Source organism: Anopheles gambiae, chromosome X (genome assembly GCF_943734735.2).
Source record: "Anopheles gambiae chromosome X, idAnoGambNW_F1_1, whole genome shotgun sequence".
NCBI classification, from domain to species: Eukaryota; Metazoa; Arthropoda; class Insecta; order Diptera; family Culicidae; genus Anopheles; species Anopheles gambiae.
In genome coordinates this window covers 8,868,037-8,892,337 of record NC_064600.1, presented here as the reverse complement: position 1 = coordinate 8,892,337, position 24,301 = coordinate 8,868,037, and the positions used below count along the sequence as shown (strand labels likewise).

Sequence of the window (24,301 nt, the reverse complement as noted above, 5' to 3'; positions counted from 1 at the left end):
GTGGTGTAGTTCACATTCCGGCCGTAAAGCCGTACGGCGAGCATAATTTATGCAAACCTCCTCCCCAACAGACCACAAACTCTGTTTTTTTTTGTATGTCACTAGGCCATCGCTCACAGGCTCCAGGTTTTCCCACCCACCCCGGAAGTGCTTGCCAGTACCGTGCCGGGTTCCGCTGGAAACATTCCACTGGAGAAAAGCGAAACAAACACATACACACACACGTAAGGATGTTTGCGGGAAATTGGACATTGTTGGACACGTGCACAGTGCAGCGCACGGGACGGACGCAACCTACTTTGGGTTTCGGAACGGGGTAGGTGTGGGTGTGGCCGAGTGTTTGGCGACATCCTTTGGCGACCAGCCACAAATCCACACCGGACTGGTCGTTATATCAGACTGCGGGATATCGTCACACACAAACACACAGACACACATGGTGGTCGTCGTCTTTGGAGCGCGAAAACACTGAAGAATTTTCCGTAAACGGGGCACAATTCTTTACCGGAGCACTGCAGACGCTTCAAAATCGTGGAAAGTTCGAAAAGATCTTGAGGTATATTTTCCAAAACAACCGATCAGAACAACAGTCTGATTCCAAGATTTTGTACACTCAAAATATCCGCAAAAGGTATCCCAAGATATCGTCACCCTAGATTAGGTTACAGTATCAGAGCACGGTGTCCCAGAATTCTTGGTGTTCCCGTTCCAGACAATATACCACAACCAAAAGCTTGAGTAGATTTCGAAGATATCCTAGGGATTTTATGATCTAGTCATTACGCAGACAAAGAATGTTCTACAAATCTGTGCCGATTCTTTTTTTCAGAAATAGCGCAGATGTCGTACTATCATTGTTAGATGCCACATCAAGATACTACGGCCACTGTCCTTGGGGTCGTTGTGGAGTTCCAGGTAGTTTGTGCACGTAGAGCAGCGCTGGGTAGGTGCTCTGCAGAAAAGCTATGCTAAAGTTGCTCTATTCTGCTCTAGAAAATGTCCTGGAACTCCGATTGGACCATCCACGGAGAATGTTTTCTAGTAGTTTCTCCAAACCAATAGCCCAGAAGATGTACCAACGACTTGAAACTCAAGATTCGGCACTATCAACTATTTCAGACGATACATCCCAGTAGCCTGGACAGGACCAGTGTTCAAAGTTCTTTTATAACAGTTAGTTGTATTCTACACCAGAGCACTATAAACTATCTTTGAAGGTATGCTGGACCGCCAAGACTTTCAACATCTCCGTGCAAACTGAGGCCATCTTCATCAGGATCCTCCAATTCTTCCAGGAAAACTACTCTACAAAATCCACAAATTCACTGAAACTCCCCCAAAAACACACACACACACACAATGCTCGAACCTGACTGTAGATGCCTCCGATGCCGCCACCGCCATAGTGGTGCGGATGATACATCGGTGCGGTCAGTATGACGAACGCAGACTCCTCCTCGCTGTCGAACATTCGCGGCAAAAGGCGTTGGGTCTAGGTTTCGCACGGTGTTACTTCACGCCTGCCTGGCGAGCTGGTGCATTGCCCAACCTGGCCCAATGGTGGAGTGTGCGGCGTGTCGTTTTGTGTGTGTTTCGTTCTGTTCCGAAGACGACACCACACCAGCTTCCTTCCAAGGTTGAACGAGAATCGGTTGATCGGTGTTGAGTTCGGTTTTCCAAAGATCGTGTCCCCAACACAACCAGCAGCAGAGGATGCGGTTGCGCGACAGCGGAGAGATTTGCAAAATCACACACACATACACACACGCACATACACACACACAACAATGCAAACACCTCAACACGCAATCACGGCACACGCTCGGTTCGGTAGAGAGGTCCGCACTGGTCAGCACCGGAGCACGTTCTGCCCTCGACTGAGCCGACCCGTGGTGTGCTGCCAGGCGGCTGTCCTAGCGTGCCGATCACACACACACACACACACACAAAGAGGGGGGGGGGGGGAGTTGAAGGGCAGGGACGGCTGGGGGGGGGGGGGGGTATGCTAGATGAATTGTAAAATTGCTAATTTTTCCTGCCCAACAGCACATTCCGCAAACTTTATTGCGGTGGCTAGGCTGGGCGGTCGAGGGGACGGAAGCAAAGTGAAAGAAAGTCACTTCGGGTCGGGTTCGGGTTTCGGGTCGTCACACTACTACGGTGTACTAAACGCGAACGAAGGACAGGAGGGAGGAAGCTTTGCAAAGTCGACAATGTTCGTTCTTTGTTTCAAACCACGGCACAAACACACACACACACACACACACACACACACACACACACACACAGAGTTGCTCCCTTTTGTCTTCCATCCTGGTAACCCCGTCCCTCATCCCCTCCTGAAACACCCCTTAAACATCCATTTGCTGCGGGACTCCCATCGATTGTTGTGTGTTTCTGTGTGAGTCGTTGGTCGTTATTCTTTCTTACCATCGTACACACATGCACACACACACATACACACACATATGTGATACATATGTGGATGTGCGTGTCGCTGCTTGATGAGCCATTGCTACCGTGTGTGTGTGTGTGTGTGTGCTGTTTGATTTTTTTCTTTTTTTTAGTTTGTTTGCCACTAAAAACGGGCGCGAAGGGACAACATAATGAGGTCCAAGCATAACACCTCACAATAGGCACCCTCTTTTGCTTTCCTTTTCCACAGCAAGGACATTAGTGCCGGCACTTATACAGGCTAAAGTGGCTCCCGCACGCCTCCCCACTCGTCTCCATGCGGGGGGTTTTGGCAGGGGGATGGGGAGCTTTAAACCCTTCCGAAGGTGACGGAATTCGCCTGTGAAGAAAGCGCACCATCGTCCCTGTCCACCACACAAACACACATGTGAAGATTCTGAGCCGTACCGAAGCGATAGTGGATCTAAAAAGTGAAAAAAAATAGGACGCCCCTTCTTCGCTAAACCCAAAAAAAAAACACCCCTTCCGCCTCCTCCTCCCCCTTCTCGATGGGAGATCGTCCCCAGATTGAAAGGTGGCGCGCGAAGGAATGAATTAATTTAAATTGCTTCATGCTCTCGGTCGCTCATTCTCTCTCTCTCTCTCTCTCTCTCTCTCGCTTACACGGTAAAGTGCTCAGTGTGTTTTTTTATTATTTCTCTGTTTTTTTTTTGCCGCCACCGCCACACACAGGCAGGCTTGCTGGCTTGCGGCCGCAGCGTGTTGTTGTTATGACGAGAATCCGGCACGAAGGACCAAAAACGACCAGCCATGCTGCTTCAAACTTCAAAGCGGCAAATCTATTTCGAAAAAAAACACACACAGGAGAAAGCCACCAAGAACAGGAAGGAACAGTTTCGTTTTTCATTTCCCCTTCCCCTCTCCCCCTCCCCCTCCCTTTCCCACCATCCCTTCTCTTTGTGCGCTCTGCATTTCCGCGACGCTCCGACCGTCCCCGACTCGGTTCGTTTGCTTTTCGGTGGTGCTAAAGTGAACAAATAAAGGAAAACGGTTTCCCCTTACCTCCTCCTCCTCCCCTTTCTCAATGGAAAGGCAGTTTTAAAAATTGTTTGGGTTTTTCCCACGATACCACCATACCCATTTCCCAGCACTTTCCTTTTCTTTCCGCCTGCCCAAAGCGCTTTAGATGTCGCGTTTAAAGGGGGATGGTGGGGGGGGGAAGGGAAGGGGGAAGGAGAGGAGGTTTTTAAAGGAAATTGAATGAGGATGAACAAAAGCAACAGCGGTAACGGGCAAAACGCTTTGCCGACTACAAAACCGAATTGAAAATGGCCGATGAGGTGGTGAGTGTGGGTTATGGGGTGGGGTGCAAGATAAGGTGAGAGTGGAGTAATAACCGCTCTTCCCTTCCCCCCAATCTGCACTGCACAATCGGCACCACCTCCACCACCATCCTTTGCGCGAGATCGGTGTCCGCGCCTCGATAAGGATCAAGCTAGGAGTTTTCGCTTTTTTGTTCGCCTTCCTCCTGGTGCCGTCTACCGTCTACCGCCACTAAAAGACGACCTTCGGGAGGCCGGGGGGGGGATGAGAGGGACAATTTCTTTTACCAAAAAACGAACAGAAGAAGAAAAGAAAAACCCTCGGCTCCAACTAATTAATTCCGATGTAAGTATTACAATATAACTCGGAAACAAGCGGCGATAAGCGAGTTCCGGTCCTGCGTGCCGGTAAAATGAGTGATGAGGCGTGGAGGAAGGGCGCACTTTCGACCTTCGCCTGCCCGAGTATGAGTGAGCGTTTTTTCTTCTTCTTCTTCTTCTTTCTTTGGGGGGGATGATGGCAGCACGCGTTCAGCGTCGCGGGCTCGAGAGAAAAGCGCCCGAACAGGCCCGAATCTGGATCGATTTGGGGACCAATGTGTTCCATTGGGTTCTTGGGAAGAGGAGGGACAAGTCCGTGTGCCCACACTCAGCCCACAAATGTAGCCGTATCGATTGGTGCGGTCGCAAAAGTCATATAGCAAGTGCGGCTTCCCGAAACCCGTTTCTGGCGGCTGGCGGGCGGCTCAATCAATAAAATGCTAATGCGCCCGCCGCTCCCGAAACGAAACCGGGGGCCCACCCCCTCACGGTGGAGGAGGGGGGGGGAGGGCATCTTGCTGCACCAGCAAAATAATAATAAAAAAAAAACCAAAAAAAACCGAGCTGTGCGCTCATTATCTAATAGCACACGCTTCTCCCGAAACGCAGGGCGGGACGATTATGACTTGCACACGCACGCACGCGTCTTCCGGTGCTGTGGGGGAAAAGGGGGGAAGAGTGGGGGTGTGCGGTCGAAGGTGAAGTTGCCAATCGCGCGAACCTGGTGCGAACGAACCGACCCCGGAAGCGATCGGAATCAGTAACGCGTCAAGCCCGGGCAGCGGCGGCAGCAGCAGCAAACATTCCCATAAATTGTGCGCTCGTTTGCATTTGTTTTGCAGGGTGCATGGGGCAGGCACCACACTGTGGATGGCACCACATATTTCAACATCCACAGACCCGCTCGCCCCCGGACCGCACCCGGGCACACACGCCGCTGTCGGTTATTCTTCGAGGTCACGGATAAGATCTTCGGTGGCCGCTTGCGCGCGAAAAGAAAACTGCAGTGAAAGTGCACACACAGAGTGAGTGTGTGTGTGTGCGAGAGAGAGAGCCCGTCATTACACGATGCCGGTCACGGTCCCTCTCCCCCCCCCCCCCCCAATGGCGTGATCGAAATGCGATATCATGGACCCTTTGCGTTGTGCCAAACCCACGACGGCCATAAAACGACCTTCAAATGATTAAGTGGCAACGGTGCCCGTTATTGACATGCACACATGGCCCGGCGGTGGTGGCGGCGGCAGCCGCTGGCAGTCGGCATCGATTGCCCCACCGCCCGGTTTTCGATGGTATAATGTATTTAAATTTTGCGGCACCGTTGGGGCACCCTGCTGCCTGGCCGTACAGCTTTGCGAGCAGTTTCCCTGTCCACACACACACACACACACACACACACACACACAAGCACGCGGCACGACTGGCCAAGGTGCTGGCTGCCCTTGGGGCCTTGGTTTTGGGGTCTGAAATTTTGAGCAATTTTGAGACCTCATTTTACTGGAGAGGAGCGAGCGCGTTTTGGGGCTTTCCTTTGGAGGCCACCAGAGGGGTGGATATTACTTTTTTTTTTTTTTGGAGTCATTTTCCGCTACCGTCACGCAGTGACGCAGCGGCACAAGGACGCCAGAAAAACACACACACACACACACACGGAGGCAAGAGATAGTAGGGCAGGTCCCACCAACCATAGGTGCCATGATTAATGAAGTGCTGCAGATGTGGAGCTCATTTTTGCCTTTGCCACCCCCCCGGGGAATGGAACAGAAAAGCCATCCAGTGTGGGCCATCTCGCTCTCGCATGGGCTGCTGATTGATGCTGATGGATAGCACGATTGGGACGGGAAATTAAAAGTGCGCGATTAAAATCAAACCGGGCTTTTTAGAAGGGACGTGCGCCGGTGGAAGCAGCCCATACAAGCGCCGGGATAGCTGATTGTGTTTGTTAGAAGATTTTAATCATTTTCTATTGCAGAAGGATATGAAATTCTATGCTGGCTTGAACATTGTTCAAATTTAACATATCTAGCTACATTTCGATAGTTTAACACTTTTTCTAACAGTTTTCCTGAGCTAGTACAGTGAATTAATAGAAATGTAATTCGTTTTAATTATTTTCAAAAATCATAAGAGCGTGAATTTACATTGTTATTTACATGTTATTAGTTACCTTCTAAAAACCAACTAACACCTTTCTTTGAAATTAGTTTCTAACAAAATGATAAGTAAAACACAAAAAAACATTGTAAAAAACGAGTAAAAAGAGCAAAGTTGTTAGAAATAAAGCAATAACTCTCGTATTTCACGGTATATGACAGGTTGTCCTTTACTTACGTTGAAACCTAATCTTCAATATTACCTACGTATATCTTATTCTTTTAATATTTACATCTACGAAAAAGGTTCAAAATAATGTTAACATCCCTGCTGTGAGTTATACCATATACTTTTATTCTAATTTTTGAAAATTTGCTCAAATGCACCTTCACTTTCTTATAAATATTATTGCAGTGCTAAAACCCATAATTGCAATTGTCTGCTTTTTTAATTATCTTTGTTCTTACCTCTTACAACCTGATAGTTACAAAATGTGATGTAACTTCTAAAATTGCACAACGTGCATGTTGATTTTGGTCTTAAAATAATTCGTTCTACAATGTCAATTCTACTAGAGAAAACACAAATACACTAATATGTATTACTATTACCGTTATAAAGACATACGTTAGCCTTTTTTTATTATGTTTTTTTTTGTCATAACTCCTCTGAATATTAAATAATAAGGCATTAATTTTGAAAGGTTATTAAATGAACTTCCAAAACTTTATACGCCTTCAAAATCAAAGCAGTGCTTGTGGAAATATCGCATTTAGAAATTGCTCCTTTTTTTACCTCAATGTGAAGGGTTTGAGATAGTTTTCAAGATTGAATGTTTTGCCTTTCTTAATGTAATAGTATGTAATTTAGAGCAAAAACACCCCCAGCATTGAAATCGAACAATAAAAAAAAAACAAAGATGTTCATCCCGGTTCACTTCCACTGTGCAGTGGTGACGGTGGAGTTTTAGTGCGCTTAGCCAAAACCTGTCGGAGGTGGAATATGGGCGCGGTTGCGTGTTGGAGAACGCTTAAACTCTGTACAGGAGCTGTGTCTCAGTGCTGCAATAACAGCTCTTTTTACCTCAATTATAGCGCAACTGAAGGCTCGAACGGAGATCAGTTTTTTTGTCAAATAGCTTTCGTTCAGATCAGATCAGTGAATTTAAGTAAGTCGCTCCAAATGTGGAAAGTGTCTTCATAATATTAGATTTTTTTTTAAGTTCAACTGCTAGACATTTTCCAAATTAAGCCAGTTTCATTACAATTGAATAATTGGTTGAGGTAAATATTCCTCAGCACAATTTTGGCATCATTTTGGAAAGTTTTCCATGGCATCATTGGCATCAAAACTACAATACACTTGCAGTCATACTAAACACATCAGAAACGCAAACGATATTGCTTGTTGTGCGAAATTTTGCTCGTTACAAGAGGTTTTTGTTGAGCATTTAGATTTGCTCCTTATGCACAAGACTCATTATGAGGGGTTTCACTGCAAAAAAAGGATAGCAATATGACACCAAAGGGAAAAAAAACGTTTTAACAATGTTATAATGCTTCTTGAGCTTGACGGTAACGTTTGTTTAAAACAAAAAAAGGACCGGGCAAAAAACTCCTAAAAATGTCAGAGCAGTAGTTATCACTCTTGAATTATGAAATATGCAGCTTTGATGAGCTCTGAGCTTAAAGTTAGCATTCTGTGGGTTATTTTCCCTCCCAATAGTATATTTACAAAGTCTCATTAAAACCTGTTTAAGAAGAATCAGAAAAAGGATGTTGGAGGTCCACGGAGGATACAAGTGAGTGGGCCAATAACTCAACAATAAAGTCGTACAAGACAAGAGTGGCGAATCTTTTTTAAAGACTATCAAAAGAGCTCCCTATTCAGGCATCGAGTTTTCCAGTGAGCATCAATACAAAGAGGTAACTCCCAAAAGAGGTCCCTTGCGGCCTGGAGCGCTATGCCGTGCAGCGCTATACCTCTTTCAACCGTGAACGTTAACACAGGCATTGAGCTATTGCTTTGGGTATGCTAACTGTGCAGTAAGATAGCATCCTTTGCAACGTGCATGAACAGCTTCGAGTAACGTCAAACCTTCTAGATGAAGCTAGACCTCTGTGGCTCTTTATCACTCGCTCAGTAAGTGAGCAAAAGGATCTTAACAGCTGAGCGGCTCGTCGAACGCAGATTCGCAAATCGATTTCGGATCATTTTTTTTTTCTTGCAAACCCCCGCAAAAATGAACGTGAGCGACAGTGAGATGAGATGAGGTTTCCTTCCTTGGTGCGTCATAGTGGAGCTCTCTTACCGCTCGATGAGTTTATGTGTACACGTGCAGCACTACTCTTTTCAGCATTCCATTGTTGAAGTGTATGTGTGTACAAAACTCAACGTGAGAGAGAACGAGAAGGTGTGTGTGTGTGTGTGTGTGTGTGTGTGTGTGTGTGTCCGGCATGCAACGGTGGAAGGGGAAACGGGCTGACAACTCACCGCTGCACGGCGCGCTTCCCCCGCAGAGGAAACGCCCGCATCGACAAATGGGCACTGGCCGGTACGCGTGTTAGTGTCAGTGACAGTGACAGGTTTGACCGTTAGATAGATCGATCGATTTGAAAGGAAGAGAGAAAGAAAGAGAAAGAGAGAGGTAGAGGAAGAAGAAAAAGATTTGAAAAGAGGGGTAAAAGAGTTTCTTCAATTAGTTACATAATGAGTGTGTGTGTGTGTGTGTGTTTGTGGTGTGCAGATAACATCAACCTCAATGTCATCCCATCATTATTGTTTGTTGAAGCGTCGAACGCTGCGCCATAAACGGAGCGGGCTAGTAAATTATCCTCATTCGACTTAATTTGACAGCTGCCAGACCACTACCGTCGCCGGCAAACGTCAAACTGATTGCACTTGGTAATGATCCATTTAAAAAGAAAAACGGCCACTCGACACTAATATGCGCTGTAATGTTAAAATATATATTTATAAATTCTGACAGTTTCAATTGCCCTCCCAACATAATGGTCGCAGGGTTGGGCTGTGCCACTTTACCGGCGATCACACGCAGCACCGCAGCTGGGCAGGTGTCCTTGCCGTTTTTCGGCGCCACGCGGGACCTAATTTTCTGCGGGGCCCCTTCGTGCCGTGCCGTGGTCAGCGGAAGTGTCCCGTTTTCCGTGCCCGACAGCACACTCGCGGGACCGGGGCGGGTCGATCGATCAACATCAGCGCGCGTGCCAGAGGCCCAGGATGCCCTTGAGCGCTGCAAATACAGCAAATCATACAATTTTGGCTAATTTTCGGACCGACCCGAGGCCCAATTTTGGCGCATTTTTGGGGACAGTGACGGATGAGATTGCTGACCACTGTCCTGTGTCCTGCCCGTTCCGGGGAGGCACAGTACGACGAAAAAGTCACGACGTGAAGTAAAACAAACGGAAATGGACCTCAATTGGAGCTCATTTTCCGCTCGAACCTGCTAACACCGGGTCCGGCCACACGCAAAAAGCATTAAGCATCGGCATCATCAGTCCCTTTGTCACCAACGGAGGCCACACGCAGGGGTGGAGGAGGATCCCAGGGAGCGGGGCACATGGTCCGAAGTTGGCACGCGCGCTCGTGCCAATCACGAAACGAGATGGAAAGCTCTGCTGGGATTTTCCGACTTTGTTTCACAGTCACTTGTTTGATTGCTTGCGCGCCTGTATGAGTGCGACAGAGAGAGAGAGCGAGACCATCCAAATTGAGGACAGTACGTTAGTTACTCCTCCTGCCCCTCCCACCCAACACCCCCTCTCGCCATTGCCAGTGTTTACTTCGCGCCGATTGGTCCGCCCGCCCGTGCCCGAGTCGTGCGCGGTCGGGGAAAAAAACCCGAATGGAGCGCTACCCGAGCGGCCCGAAATGGAAAATTCCGCCACATCGCAAATGAGGGGCCCCTCAATGTCGGCGGGACAGCGCGGAACAATGTAGTGGAGCATTGCGGAAGGGGGTGTGTGTTTTCCTTTGTTCGTGAAAACGGTTGCTCGGCTGCTCAGAATTGGGGACAAACGCACACACACACACAGACACACATTGTGAGGAAAGGCTGAGTTTCTTCCTCCAAGCAGTAGCACTTTGGAGGAATTTTATGCGAGCTCTAGAAGCTTGTGAAGAAATTTTCGGTTTTAAATACATTCTAAACTATTCTAAGTGGACAGTTGAGACGAAAATGGCACAGTGCGACACGGGAATCATCTTCTTCATCATAACCTTCTTGCTCAAGTGCTCAATCCTACTCTTTAAACGATACAAAGTCATTTAAGTCAACCATTACACTAACAATGGCTTTCAGGACACTACCAGCAATATTGCTGGGTTCGTCGTCTAGTGTTTTCTTTTTTAACCTTTTTATCGTAATTTCAATTAAAACACAAATCACCCGTACAAAACGCCACCTTTACCTTTCTTAGCCAGAAAAGGGTTTAAAAAACACACACATACACATACACACACTTAGTAAACAAATCAGTACACCTTACCAGCACACGCACGTCAATTTTCATCAATCGAGCTGCACTGCACAAAGAACGCACATGCCCGCACTCCCTTTTAAAACCAGCGCCAAAGAGCGAGAGAGAGAGCAAGCGAGCGGGCGAGAGACCCTTTTTTTCACGACCTCACTTCCGGTGAACTTGCGCGGCTGGTCAAGCGACGAACCCGCGCGCCCGTTTTTGCCGTCTGTCGTCGTTGTTGCTGTTGTTGTTGTTATTTTTGCTCCTCAAATGGACACACATATATAGATTGGGAACGACACCAAGGCACACACCAGCACCCGGCTCGACACGTCTGCGCAAACTGGCGACCGGGTCGAGCGGTCGCGGCAGAAGAAGAAATCACAACCCAGCAGAAATCGAAGAAACGAACGAGGGTTAGAATAATCTCGACCAGCCCAGAGGTTCTTGGGGCAGGGAGAGAGAGAGAGAGAGCCGTTAGAGAGCACCCCTGCACACGACTTCGGGCGCTTGACCCTGTTCCCATTGCGGTGGAAAGGTGTACGAAGAAAAACCAATTTGCACCCCATTTCAGTGTTTGAGTGCTTCAGTGGCCTCCTTTTGTGTGTGTGTTTTTACCCATTTTTCCCATGACCTATCTGGTTAAGCGAGTAATGAAGCAAACAGTGTTGTAAAGTGTGTACAGGAAAAAAAATTCAAGCGAAACCCCTAATGGATTGGGGCCACACAAGCGCGAAACACGTGGTAAATCCGGCTCGAAGGACCACACCCGGCACCGCCTTCGCTCATTCGGGGCATCCGCTAAATCATTTTCCAATCATTGCTAATGGAGTTCGAACAGCGCAAAACGATGAAGGCTCAAAGACAGCATACACACACACACACACACACACCCTCTCGGTGTGCTCCGGAAGCGAACGCGGCCGCGGCCAGCAGCGGTCCGGTTTGGGAAAATCGATACGCTCTACGGTTTGTTTTTTTTTTTTGTATTTTTTGGGTCGCATAATTAGCTCCGAGGGTTCGGTCGCACCCTCGGTACCGTGTGCGGCCAAACGGTGGCCCACTTTTGACCCCGAGGGCGACTTTTACTTTCCCACCGCGATGGGCGATGGTCAGCTAACGTTCGCTCGCTCACGCTCGCTCTCTCTCTCTCTCTCACGCTCTCTGTTACAAGCAGCTCAGCTTGGTGTTGGCACGTCACACACGCCGGCCGAAGTGGGTTTCTAGATTGGGACACACACACACACACACTGACACACAGACACACAAACTGACCGCCTTCGGGCACGGTGTGTTTCTTGGGCGCGAACCCCTTGAAAGCAAACGGGCGCCCTGGTCCTGTGACCTATTTGCATTCCCATTAGGTGCTGTTACACTCTTTGCTTTTCTTGCGTTGAGGAGGGGGCGGGAGGCGGGGCGCAACGTGCTGTAAAACAAGGACTCGTTCACCACCTTCCTCCCTTTTGGTCTAGTAGTGTTAACCTAGAAACCGACTTGTGGCGCCCCGCGCGGCCACAAACTGACCCTGATTGGCTCGTGTTCCCCGTGTTCCCGTGTGTGTGTGTGTGTGCGACTGTTTGTTCCTTTTTCGTACTCAGTGACCAACCCCCACCCCCCTTCCCCTTCCCTCACCACCCCTTCTTCCCCAAAAACACTCACCTTGAACACCTTGAACGACGACACGACGTAGCTGGAGCCGTCCTCGAGCTCGTCGAGCGAGTACTTCCGGTCGCCGTCCATCGAGAAGATGTAGCGGGCACCCCGGGGCAGATCCATCCGGGCGGAGATCTTGTCCAGCAGCGCCTCGAGCGTGCAGATGTCCCGCCCGGGCTTGAACCGGAACTCGACGCCCGGGAAGAAGGGATCGCCATTCCGGTAGAACAGCACCCGCCGCGCCTTCCAGAACGACAGGTTTGAGTAGCGTGACTGCGGATTGCCCCCGATCGTGCCCGGTACGCCCGGGTTGCTCGGCAGTAGCCCGGACGGTCCCGGGGCGCTGTCCAGGTCCAGGACGTCGTTCCGCGACTGGCTGCGCTTGACCGGCGCTGGTGCCGGCGCTGCTCCGGCCGCGCCCGGCGTGCTGGCGGCCGTGCCCGGCTGCTGCTGCTGCTGCTGCTGCCCACCGGCTGCTGGCCCGTTGCCCGCTGCTACTGGCGTCCCTGCTGCCCCTTCACCGCCAACGTCCATCGACGTCCCGGCCCCGGGTGGTAGCGCCGTGCCAGTGCCGGTCGCCGGACTCTGGATGCGGCTGCCCCGCTCGACCGGTCCGCCCCGCTGCCGCGGTCCCCACCCACCACCACCACCACCACCTATACCACCACTCACACCACCACTCGCGAGCTTGTCCCGGCTGATGACCGGGTTGACGTGGACGGGGTGCCGGCGGCCCGCTAGTGGGCTGCTGCCGACCACCAGCTCGTCCTCCGCGTCGGTCGGCGAGCTGAGCTGCGCGGTCCCGAACGACTCACTGTCCGCCGGCCGGGCCTTCCAGCCGCCCCCCTTCCGGCCCTTGAGGCCGCCCGCGAGCGGACGGGTCGGTTGGTTGGGATTGGTCGGGGGAGTCGGACCCACCGCCCCGTTTGTGGTTGATTGCGTTGCGGTTGCTGGCGCTGGTGCGCCCGCCGGACTGCGCTGGCCGGAGTCGCTACCGGCCGCCGCGTTGTTGTTCGTGTCGGCCTTGGTCGGCCGCTTGAGCGGCAGGGGCGAGACGGACTCCTTGCTCCGTACCAGCACCGCACCACCCTTCCCTACCACTGGCTTCGGCTGACCGGGTGTCTCGCCGGGCTCGGTGCTGTGATTGTTGTTCACCAGATTGCTCTGCTGCTGCTGCTGCTGCTGCTGCTGCTGCTGCGACTGTTGCGACTGCGACTGCTGTGTCGACGGCACTGTCACGCTCGAGCCAGCCGAACCGTGCGGCTCGCCGGGCGCCGTCGTCGTCGTCGTCGGGTTCGGGTCGGCCGTCGGCTCCCCATTGGTCGTCGGGTTCGGGGGCGTTCTCGTGCCGCTGTCGGGCTCGGGCTGTTCGCCCCGTACCGCGTCTGCGTCACCGGCGGACATGGCGAGAAAGCGGTGCCGCGGGGCGGTACTGCTGCTGCTGACGGTGTTGGTGTTGGTGGTTGCCGCTCCTCGAGCTGCTCGTTCCGGCGAGAAGATCGATCGGTCCCGGTGGCGTGGATGCCTGTCCGGCGCTGGACCGACGCTGTAGCGCGCGCACGCAAGCGACGAACCCTGGGGCAGGCCTAGCGGCGACCGGGGTCGGTAGAAGTGGGGCGACCGGGGCGGCACGTACGTCGGGGGGCGGCCGGCGTGCGCTCTGCTCGCATGATACGGCCCGCGGCCAACGTACCGATCGGTCGACCGGTGATCCGACGACTGGTCGTCGTCCTCCTCCTCCTCCTCCCGTTCCTCTTCCTGTTCCTCCTGCTGTTCCTCCTGCTCCTCCTCGTCACTGTACGCGCTGAGCAGGGTGTGGACGGCCCGGCTCAAAAAGCGTCCACCCGCAATCCGCCCTTCCACTCCGCTCCACGAGATTACCGCCTCGCCGTCCTCCTCGTCCGCTTGCGGGCCGGTTCGATCCTGCTCGTCGCCGTAGTACGCGGGCCGGCCGCTGACCGTCACACCGGGCAGGGTTCGCACGCGCCGCCTCCGCCGCACCTGGTCCGGCTGCTGCACCCGTCCGATCTCCTCGTCGTCCTCGTCGTCGTAGTACTCGCTGGCAGAGGTCGTCTCCGATGGATCCGAAGCCTGCCCGAAACCGACACACACACACACGCACACACACAGAAACACAACAGAGACACGAAATTTTGGGTTAACCCACTTTGCTTTCACTTTTGTTTTTTTTTCTTTCGTTGTTTTTTTTTGCTTTGTTTTTGTTTCATCTGCATGCCATACCCCCTGGCTGGCTTCTTCTTTTTGTTCTTTTTGCTACCCCCCACCCTCCCACTACCTCCCTCTACCATCACCACCCCTTACCCCGCGCAGCCAACCAATCGGCCTTCGATCAACATCGCTTTCCGTTTTATTGCAAGCCTGGTGCCGTGACCAGGATATCACACACAATCTCTCCTGCTTCGCTCGCTCTCTCTCTCTCTCCCACTTCTTCCCGCACTTGAGATTGGTAACAGTTTGACGCCTTCGGGTGACACAAATATTTTCTCCCCCCTCCCCCTTCCTCCTCCACTCCTCCCCCACTTCCTCCTCCCTTCACCGCGTGAGCACCGACCAAAAAAAAGCAATCGGAAACTCGACGCAGCCGCACTTCGATTGACCCCGCCACCCCGACACAAACAAACACAGCTACACAGCGCGACGGGCCACCACTTTCGCTCTTTCTAGGACATCTCTGTGCCGATCTCGGCGCTGTCGAAACTCCGCCTTTTCGCCAGGCCATAAATCAAAACCGAGCGCTCCTGCCGACATTCCGTCGTTGCGGGTTTGCCGGTCGGCCCTAATTACGTGCCGTTTCGGTGTGGTGGCCAGCGCAGCAGAGGAAGAAAAAAGTACTCACACACACACACATACAAGAGGACGCATGAAAATTTCCATAACCTCACCTTCACCTGCCTGGCAATGGTGCTGGTTATTTGGACGCTTTTTTTTCCTCTGTTTTGCTTTGTTTTGTGCTGCAAATCAAAACTTCTCCCAAATGAAAAGGATGTCAGTATGTCATTCTTTCTTTCTTTTCTTTTTTCTTTTTGCTGCTTTAAAGCGTTACCTTTCCTGTGTGCTAACCCTCCCAAGGTGCTGTTTCTTTGCCCTGGCTGCTATCGTTAATCTGTGTGTGTGTGTGTGTGTGTTTTTTTTTTGTTTTAAAGGACCCCACTAAAGAAAGGAAAACACAAACGACACTTTTACAGGGGGCGTGTAAATTGCTCAGCAAGCACATCGAGGCAACTCTGCCAACAGGCTGACCTCTTGCCTCGATTGAAGGTTTTCTTACTTTTTCATATATTTTTTTTGTTTTGTTTTGAGGACAACAAAACCGTCAAAACCTCCCCATGAAACAGTAGCCCTGTGTGTGTTTGTGTGTTTGTGTGGAAGAATTAGCGTGTAATTTAAATATTCACTGTTATACACTTTTACGGCAGGATGGTGGTCATACACACACACACACAAAGAAAAGATTGCTGCACCCCGCATTTAACAGTGTAGCTTAACGTGGGGAGCTTTTTTGTGTCACTTTTGTTCCTTCCATTCCCCTTGCTCCCCCCCCCCCCCCCCCCCCCCCATAAACGCTGTTAGGAAAAGGAGCTGTTAACGGCACCATTTCGATACGGCCATTTTCATGCTGCTCAAATGGGTTGTAAAGAAAACGTGAGCGAGAACAAAAAAAACATCAAAGCACGAGCAGAGAGAGAGAGAGAGAGAATAGAGATTCATTTTTTTCATTCTGTGTGTGCGCGAAAAGGACACAAAATCGCGCATTCCTTTCGGAACAGGTTGCAGAGTTTGGCAATCGTTTGTTTTTGCTTTAATATTTAGTATTGTTTTTAATATTTTGAAGCTTCTCGTGGCTCGATTGGGGTGGCCACACGGGCTGCAGGTACAGTGGTGACGCAAACAAACACGTATATGACACACGAGGTACATGATAGGGTGAAGAAAAAGTACACACAAAAGCACACACCACCAATAGCGAACACAAGCGAAACAAGCGAGAGAGAAAAAAAAAACATGTCATGCATCAGCGATAGCGTAATGGTCGGGCGTGACAAGGGCCAAGCATAGCGTGATGATTGCCGATGACACGTATGAACTATACAGAGAGAGAGAGAGAGAAAGAGACAGCGAGAGCAAGAAGCAGAAGGGAAAAAATGGAAGGTGGAAAGCATAAAAAAACAACAAGCTTCTCGCCACCAGGTGACACCAATATGGCGGATATGTACGTGCTAAATTACACCGAGATAAAATGTAACAAGGGTCTTGGGTTGTGTGTGTGTGTGTGTGTGTGTGTGTGTATGTAAGAGAAGATACGAAAAGAAAACTACGCTCGTGAAAGCTTTTGAAACGTAATGGAATTTTTGATTTTTTTTTCCATTTTTTTTTCTTTCGGTGCAGTGCATGACAAAATGGTGGCACATTTACAGCCCTATTTTACATTAAAACATTGCTGTGTGTGTGTGTGACGCTGGGCTACCACAAATTGTTGGCATAATTTCCTGTCCCGGCCGCCCCTTTTAAGCGGCTAGCGGCCAATGCTGCCTTGCTTGGGCAAGGTTCTTTGTATACTATTCAATGTGTATGTCTATGTGCGTGCGTGTGTGTGTATGCTGAATCGTTTTTGTTATTTTTTGTTTTTGTTCACCTTCATCGGCTAAACGATTTTAATGAGATTGCTTTCATGAAAGTAACCACAAAAAAATGTAATCACACTAATGGCTTTCGGGGCAAAGGGGGGGGGGGGGGGGGGGGGGGGTGGGGGGGGGCGCACATGGCGTATACACACACCCGGATGATTTAAGCACGAAACCTGCCCACCCCCCCCCCTCCTCCTCGTCGCGCCCCCGTTTTCCGTTCGGATAGCGCAGGAATGTGCAATATCAAGGCAGCGCTGTGGCTCATTTTACAAACAAAGCAACAACAAAAAAAACGGAAATAAAAATCCCGCTGCTCACAATAATAATAACAAAAAAAACGGGATGGTTGTTGTCCTTAATTACTATTAGTGGAATTGGAAAAAAAGAAGAGGCGAACACAGCACAGCACACACGCACGCACAAGGGCATTTTGCGGGAAGTCATAAACAACTCGCTGCCAAACGAAAGCCGTGAGCGGCTGGGCGCCTCCATCGAAGCACCGGGCGCCTCCATCCGCTTGCAATCAATCAATTTACCAACCACACACACGCCCTATTGGGGCGCCACTCCCCGATTATAGGAAGAGGTCGAAATAGAGAGAAAAAAAAACTAATCCAACCCGTGAAGGACGCACGGTAATTTAGCTTGCCGTGAAGCTGGCGAGTGGTGCCGACTGGTTTGGTTATTAAAAAGTGATTAGTGGAGCTTGTTTGTTTGTGTGTTTTTATTGGTTGCCTTACAATTTCAATTTTATTGAAACGTGTGATGTGTTTTTATTGTTTATTCTCCCCCTCCCCTCCCCATTAGCAGCTGGTTGCTGGTGATGAGGTTTGATTGGTGCGTAAACACACAACGGGTAGTGAATAATGTAGGCGCCAGCGAACCAGAGAGACAGCGAGGTGCAAGCGGAAGCGGAAGCAAAGGAAAGATTGTACGCGCATACACACAGACACAAGAAATGTATAAATGAGTATGTAAGCCAGTATTGTACTTACATAAACGTATAGCATGGATGCGAATTGAGGCACGATTACACTACGGGGTTTATCGTTTTGCGATTTGCTCTACTGACAACGGCCTCATATGGGGAGTGAGGCGAGGCGCGTTAGTAAAGGAAGTTGATGGGATGGGTTGCGTGGAGGTTTTTTTTTTTTGCTCAATATTTTGTCTTTAATTTGAATGACAATGGTCCGCACTACGCACAATCACAGCTGCCGCTTGAGTTTTTTTTATTTATCTACACTGTATAGTTCACGCACGCAAACGGGTCTACGCGCAATGCCATGCAACACGAGCGACACACGAGTAAAGTAAAGAAGAAGGATAAGAAGAAGAAATAAAAACAATACAATTCGTACAGCACTAACGCTACGGGGCTTTATGGGGTTCGCGACAGCATCGCACATTCGCGCTTGTACGGTGGATTGGAGCAAGTCGAGCAGGATTTAAAAAAAAACAATGGAGGAGGAAAACAATATATTTTACAGTAACAATTTGTACGGAATGAGTTATTCGGGTTAGAATGCTAACAAAACTAGCAGAAAAAGATGTAAGGAGATGAATATTTACAGAGAACATGGCGCCGGCGACCGTAGTGTGAGCGGTAGAGAGAGAGAGAGATAGAGAGAGCAAGGCTCCGGTGCCAACTTTTTTCGGCGCGCTCGTTGAGATGCCGGACGGCTCAGAGCGGGATGATGATTCGATGGTGAAAGCGCAGTACTGCTTGGCCCAGCTCAGTTTCCTATTCGCCCTGCTAGCTTCGCTGTTCCTCCAATGAAAGCGGCGATACGGATGTTCTGCAAACGCATCATGGTCTCCTGGGCTGCGTTATGAAGCGTTATCTTTTTTTTTTATGTACGCTATAAAACTAACTTTTCTTTGATAAGATTAGTTTATACAGTACTGAGCAGCAAAATCATGATACACTAATAGGAAAGAAAGTTTTGTTTTTTTTTTCAATATATGTACAAACGGTATGAAATGTTCAAAAGTAAGTGAAAACTGAGCACAGAAAAAAAAACACACACACACACATCAAGTAAATACACGCACACGCTATGAAACACCAAACGGATCTTACGATCACACACACACACACACACAAACGAAAACACAAACGCAGTTCGCTAAATGATGAAGAGCGAAAATGGAATTATGGCTCCCCCTGTGGCTGCAGATATAGAATAGAAAGAGATAGCGCAGATGATAGAATGAAGATAGAGGTCGAAAGTGAGTGTGGGGAGAAGGAAGGGAGGATGGGGTCAGAAAGTGAAAGGATAAAAGAAAAGAGGGAAGAAGAAAAATAAAAAGGAAGAAAAACTTCAAAGAAGAACTAAATAAGAATAAGACGAAGAAGAAAACATAAGAAGGAAGAAGAACAATAAGAAGAAGAAAAACAAAAAAGAGGTAGGAGGATAATGATGCAAAAGAAAAGGAAAAAGATAGAATGTTCAAATATAAGGCAAACATAAGAAGAGAAAAAGGACTTAAAAAGAAAACGAAAGATAAGAACAATAAATTAAAAAAAATAAAGAAGAAGAAGAGCAAAAGAGGTAGGAGGATTAGGACGAGAAAGAAAAGGGATAGACAAAAAAAGATAAAATGTTTAATAAACACAAGAAGAAGAAAAAGACGAAGAAAAATAGAAGGACTTAGAATGAAAACGAAAAATAACAACAATAAATTAAAAAAACCAAAGAAGAATAGAAAAAAAGAAAAATAATAATAAGAAGAAGAAGAAGAAGAAGAAGAAGAAAGAGAAGAAAAATAAAGGAAGAAGAAGAAAAAGAATAAATAAAAAATGAAGATAGAGGTAGTTGTTGGTTTATTCTTGACGAGGCTTTTTAGTAGTTGCCTCTCGTACATTAACGTGTTAAAAGTTCACCAATATAGCTCAGAATAGTTAATAATAGTACAGATAAGATAAGTAATAGTTGTTAACAAAAAGTGTTTTTAATGTTATTTTTTATTTTAATGATGAAAAGAGAAAAAATAAAACATATCTATTGCTTTTCTGTTTCTCTTGTACATATTCTGTATATTGTAGTATATTATTCAAATTTGCTTACAAAGATTAGTTTCCTTCTGAGGAGATAGATGTAAAGAGTGAGTAGTAAAGGTAAGGATCAGAAAGGGAAACGAAAGGGACCGACAGAAAGAGAAAGTGTGAAAGTGATAGAAATAGAGAAAGTGGTAAAAGAAGAAGGAAGAGAAGAAGACGAAGAAGAAGAAGTAGAAGAAGAAATAATATAAATTAAAGAAAAAGAATAAAGTAGAAGACGAAGAAGAAAGAAGAACTAAAAGTGTAACATTGGGGCCTAACAATGAGGTTAACAACAAAGATACGCACACACTCGGGTAATTACTATGTACAAACGAATTTTTTTTTTCTTCTTTTTTTCTTTCTATTGACAGTTGACAGCACTTGCTCGTCACGCTGCCAGATAAGGTACACAGGTAGAGGGCAAATAGAGTAACCACTAACCTTGCACAGTATGAGGTTTTGCTCGCTTTGCTGTCTGTGCTGCTTTGCGCTACACCGCACCAAAAACCTCCTGGGTAAAACGAGACCCAACACAAGTACACACACACACACACACACGCAGACACACGAACTCTGCTCGAGATCGAGATGATTGGTCGCTACGCTACCGGCAGCGAGCGTTGCCTGCTTTGCACTGCTCAAGGGTCTCTAGTATCACTTGCTGATGAAGAGCTGCTCACTGCTGCATGGTTCCGCCACCAACGCGTGGAAGAATGTACCATCGAGAAAAGAATTTGGCGTATATTAAGAAAATTTCCTACTCTCTCTCTCTCTCTCTCTTTCTCTCTCATTCTCTCTCTCACACATACTCTTTCGCTCTTGCTATCATCACGTGCCGAAGAATTAAAAAAGAAAAGAACACAAGCGCGCTGCCAAACCGTGCCACCCAAAACTAATCATATCCCGCCCACCTTTGCGGCTGCTTTTCGTTTCTGCCCAAAAAAAAAACTGCTCCATCTTTGCACACCCTCCTCCTCCTCCTCCTCCTCCTCTCGAAAATAGTGGTCAGACACGCGATGGCGATGATGGTGCGGTGTGCGGCCCCGCCAAGATTCCAATCTGCTGCCCGCCACCGCATAATAGCGCATTCGGCAATGGCGCAAAATATTATAATGAGACACGCACGCCACCATCGGACCCACGGCCGTGGGTCCTTTCTTCATCTAGGCCTCGGGTAGGAGCCAAAAAAAAACACACACAAAAGCAGGTAAGAAAAACCCCACCCAACAGTCCAATTATGTATTTGGCAAACAAGCGCCAAACAGTAAAACGTTTCAAACTTTCCCCGTTTTTTTTTTCGTTTTGTGTGTGTTTGTGTGTTTTTTTTTTTAAATCATATATTAATGGTACCATTACGCGCTATCTCTCTGTCCGGCGGTGCGCAATGTGATACGCAAAAATCTTAACGACTCTTTCAAGGATGCGTACACGCACCGGACGGGGCCGACAGCAACAGCGAAACATTCTCGCACGCACTAACGGTGGGCGCCGCCGAGGGTGAACAAATTTGCACCCCAACCAGCCACAAATCATGAGCGGAGAGTGCGGAGCGGAGAGAGAGAGAGAGAGAGAGGGTCGGAACGGCGTCTTCCGGTCATACACGGTCAGCAGGGGGCATCGACATACATACAGGCCCTGCCAGAGCGTACAGCGTGTGGGTGAGAGAGTTCGTAACTTATGGCGCGTTTATTAAGTACCACGCCGCTTTATGGGGTTCCGCACGATGGGCGCTTGCCAGAAACAGGTGTGAAGTGTTCTCGGTGGTCGGCCACCCTTCGGCAGAGATTGTTCGAGCTCTCTCTCTCGTCTCGCCCGAGAGTGCGAGTGAGCTCCTTGAAGCTCTTGTTGGAAGCGTTGGGGGCAAGCAGTATCCGATTGAGAAATTCTTCGTAATCCTATTGGGAATGAAAATCCAACGCCGCGTAGTCTCCAGTGTACCTCAGAAACTGTTGGAAAGATTTCATTGGTTTCGGGAAAAATGTCTGAATGGTTTGGAGGATGTTAATTGAACATTATATATGGGCAACTCATCAGTATCTACTGCAGGAACTCTTGGACATTGAAGTTCCAGTTGCCACGGGAAGCTCCAGAGTACTTTTTGTGGCAGGAACTTGTATATCAGTTAGCAGAGCGAAGTTTATTGAAAACCAGTATCCCATCAAGAAGTTCTTGAAAATACGACGTACTACTGTCGTCTATGACAGCTTCAGAGTACCTTGGGATTACTGTTTGAACTTGTGTGGTGCCTTTGGGATTGAATTTTGGAAACATATCAAAAGAATGTATTCAATCAAGTACTCTCCAGGAAACTCTGGGATGTGCTGGGAAGTGGTGCGACACAGTCATGTGAATGTTTTTTTTTCACAAAACGAACTTCGGAACTTTGAGAACTAGTCGATAGCGCGCGAAAGGCATCAGATATTAACCCTGGAATGAAGAAATTCTTCAAAAATGCAAGAAGAAGGTCCCAAAGTACCTCCAAGGACTCTAAGGAGCAGTCAGCACCGTTGGAGTTCCTTCTCAACAGGGGGAACAAAAACCCTCCCAGACACACACACACACACACACATTTTGACATCGCACTCCACCTCCTGTGTCTTGACCATAGCTCACCCTGCCCATTTGCATCGAATGAAAACAAGCAAGCTCCCCCTTGCGAACGATGAACCCTCCCGGGGAGCTCAGCGGGCTACCGCCGTACCGAACAACGCTTTTGTCTGGTAGCACAAGGGCAGCAGCCGGAGGGGCCACAGCGAATTCCTTCAAACGTTTTACACACCACACACACACTCACACACACACACACACACACACACACACACACACACTGTCCCTTAGCTTGCCGGTCCGGCGCCCAGCAGGCAGCGGAAGTGATCGTAATGCAGAGGGTTGATTGTTGGTGGTCAGCACATTTGATAGTCGCATTTTGGGTTCACGGCGCGTTGCATGGGCGGCCCTGGGCGGCCAACACCTGGGGGGGGGGGGGGGGGGGACGAGTTCAGTCAACTTTAAACCGGTTCGGGAGTTTGCGGTCCGAGTTTACCAGCGTTCGGCCGGACTTTGCCTAGCAGACGTTTCCTCCCTACAGTAAACCATTCATTCGTTTGATATCTCTCTCGCTCACTCACACAAATACTCTCTTTCTTATTCTCTCTCTATCTCTCTCTCTCTTACACACACAAGCACGTACACTCTTTTGGAGTTCCTGGGTGGCGCAATCGTGGCAAAAAATGGCGCGCCCGTGTGAAGGGTAATTGTCCCCTTGCCATCGGCTCTACACGGCCCGGTTGGTCTATAAATTCCTTCACCCCCCTCCCCACCCCCCTCCAGCATTCTTGCCCTAGCTGTCTGGGCTATCTAGTGTCCTTTGACCCCCAGACGGAGCGCTTCCGGCCATTTATCCACCAGCAGCACCAAGCAAGGCAACGGGTGCAACGAACGTCTTCACGCTGCCGGGGCACTATTGACTTCCTTGTGCACTGTTGTGCACTGTTGATGCTTGCTCCTAGCCGTGTGTATCTTCGCAGCACTGGTGTGACACTGGACGCCCTCTCTTTTAGTAGATGCAATCACAAACCGTCCCTACAGCAGCAGAAGCACTCGACATCAACAATTCCCCGTGCAACCGTTTGCTCGCTTGCTCAAGCATCTGTCTCTGAGAAGCATTGTGATGCACACTGTCCTCCCCCCCCCCCCCCCCCCCCCTCTGTTACCCCATCCACGGGTAACGGGATGTAACAAAACAACAAACAAACAACAGCAACCTCCGTTAGTTCCGTTCGCTCAACACAACCCAACGACTGGCCAACCACTGCGCAAAGGCTCCGTCAACTCAACTCGTCCTGCTAGCGATCGCTGCGAGACTGAAGCCCAATCGGTCGCCCTGCCGTTTCGGAACTGCCCGGCAGCTACTAGCCCCACGAGGGGAGGAGGCGCTCTCGATGGGACGAATGGGCAGGACGAGGACGTTACACACAGGAAAACAAAAGGAGGAAAAAAGCCCCAGCAGCGCACAGCGGCGAAAGGCACGCGAAAACGACCGCCCCAGTACCACCCCCGTGAAACCCCCCTTGGGGTGGAGGGCTTGACGCGAACAAAGGAACGGCTACGTGTGTGTGTGTGTGTGTGTGCGGGAAAAGCCACCGAGGGGGACACAATTATTCCAACTTGGCCCGATAGTTGCCAGCAGCTTGACAATCGCGTTTGCACGTCGGCGCGGAGTTTGGGAGCCTCACACACACACACACACACACACACACACACACACACACACACACACAATGTGAATGCGCAGCCTTTGACTGGTCAGTATCGGGGCTATCG

The 24,301-nt window shown here is 49.2% G+C and overlaps 1 protein-coding gene across 5 annotated transcripts in view; it reads right to left on the bottom strand.

Annotated features, from left to right (window-relative positions):
* The window catches only part of LOC1271739 (echinoderm microtubule-associated protein-like CG42247), a 35,445-nt gene extending 11,351 nt beyond the window's left edge, over nt 1–24,094 (bottom strand). For 3 of the 5 annotated variants that reach the window (XM_061646782.1, XM_061646872.1, XM_061646826.1), the window contains exons 1-2: nt 17,931–24,094; nt 12,296–14,380 (exon numbers count right to left, since the gene is read on the bottom strand). In XM_061646782.1, the coding sequence (XP_061502766.1) occupies nt 12,296–14,380; nt 17,931–17,945 (2,100 nt within the window). In that variant the 5' untranslated portion in view covers nt 17,946–24,094. Of the gene's footprint in view, nt 1–1,369; nt 1,796–10,663; nt 10,984–12,295; nt 14,381–17,930 lie in introns of those variants that run through there. The other 2 variants (XM_061646992.1, XM_061646944.1) reach the window with 2 other exon arrangements.
* Nucleotides 24,095–24,301: the final 207 nt, after the last annotated feature.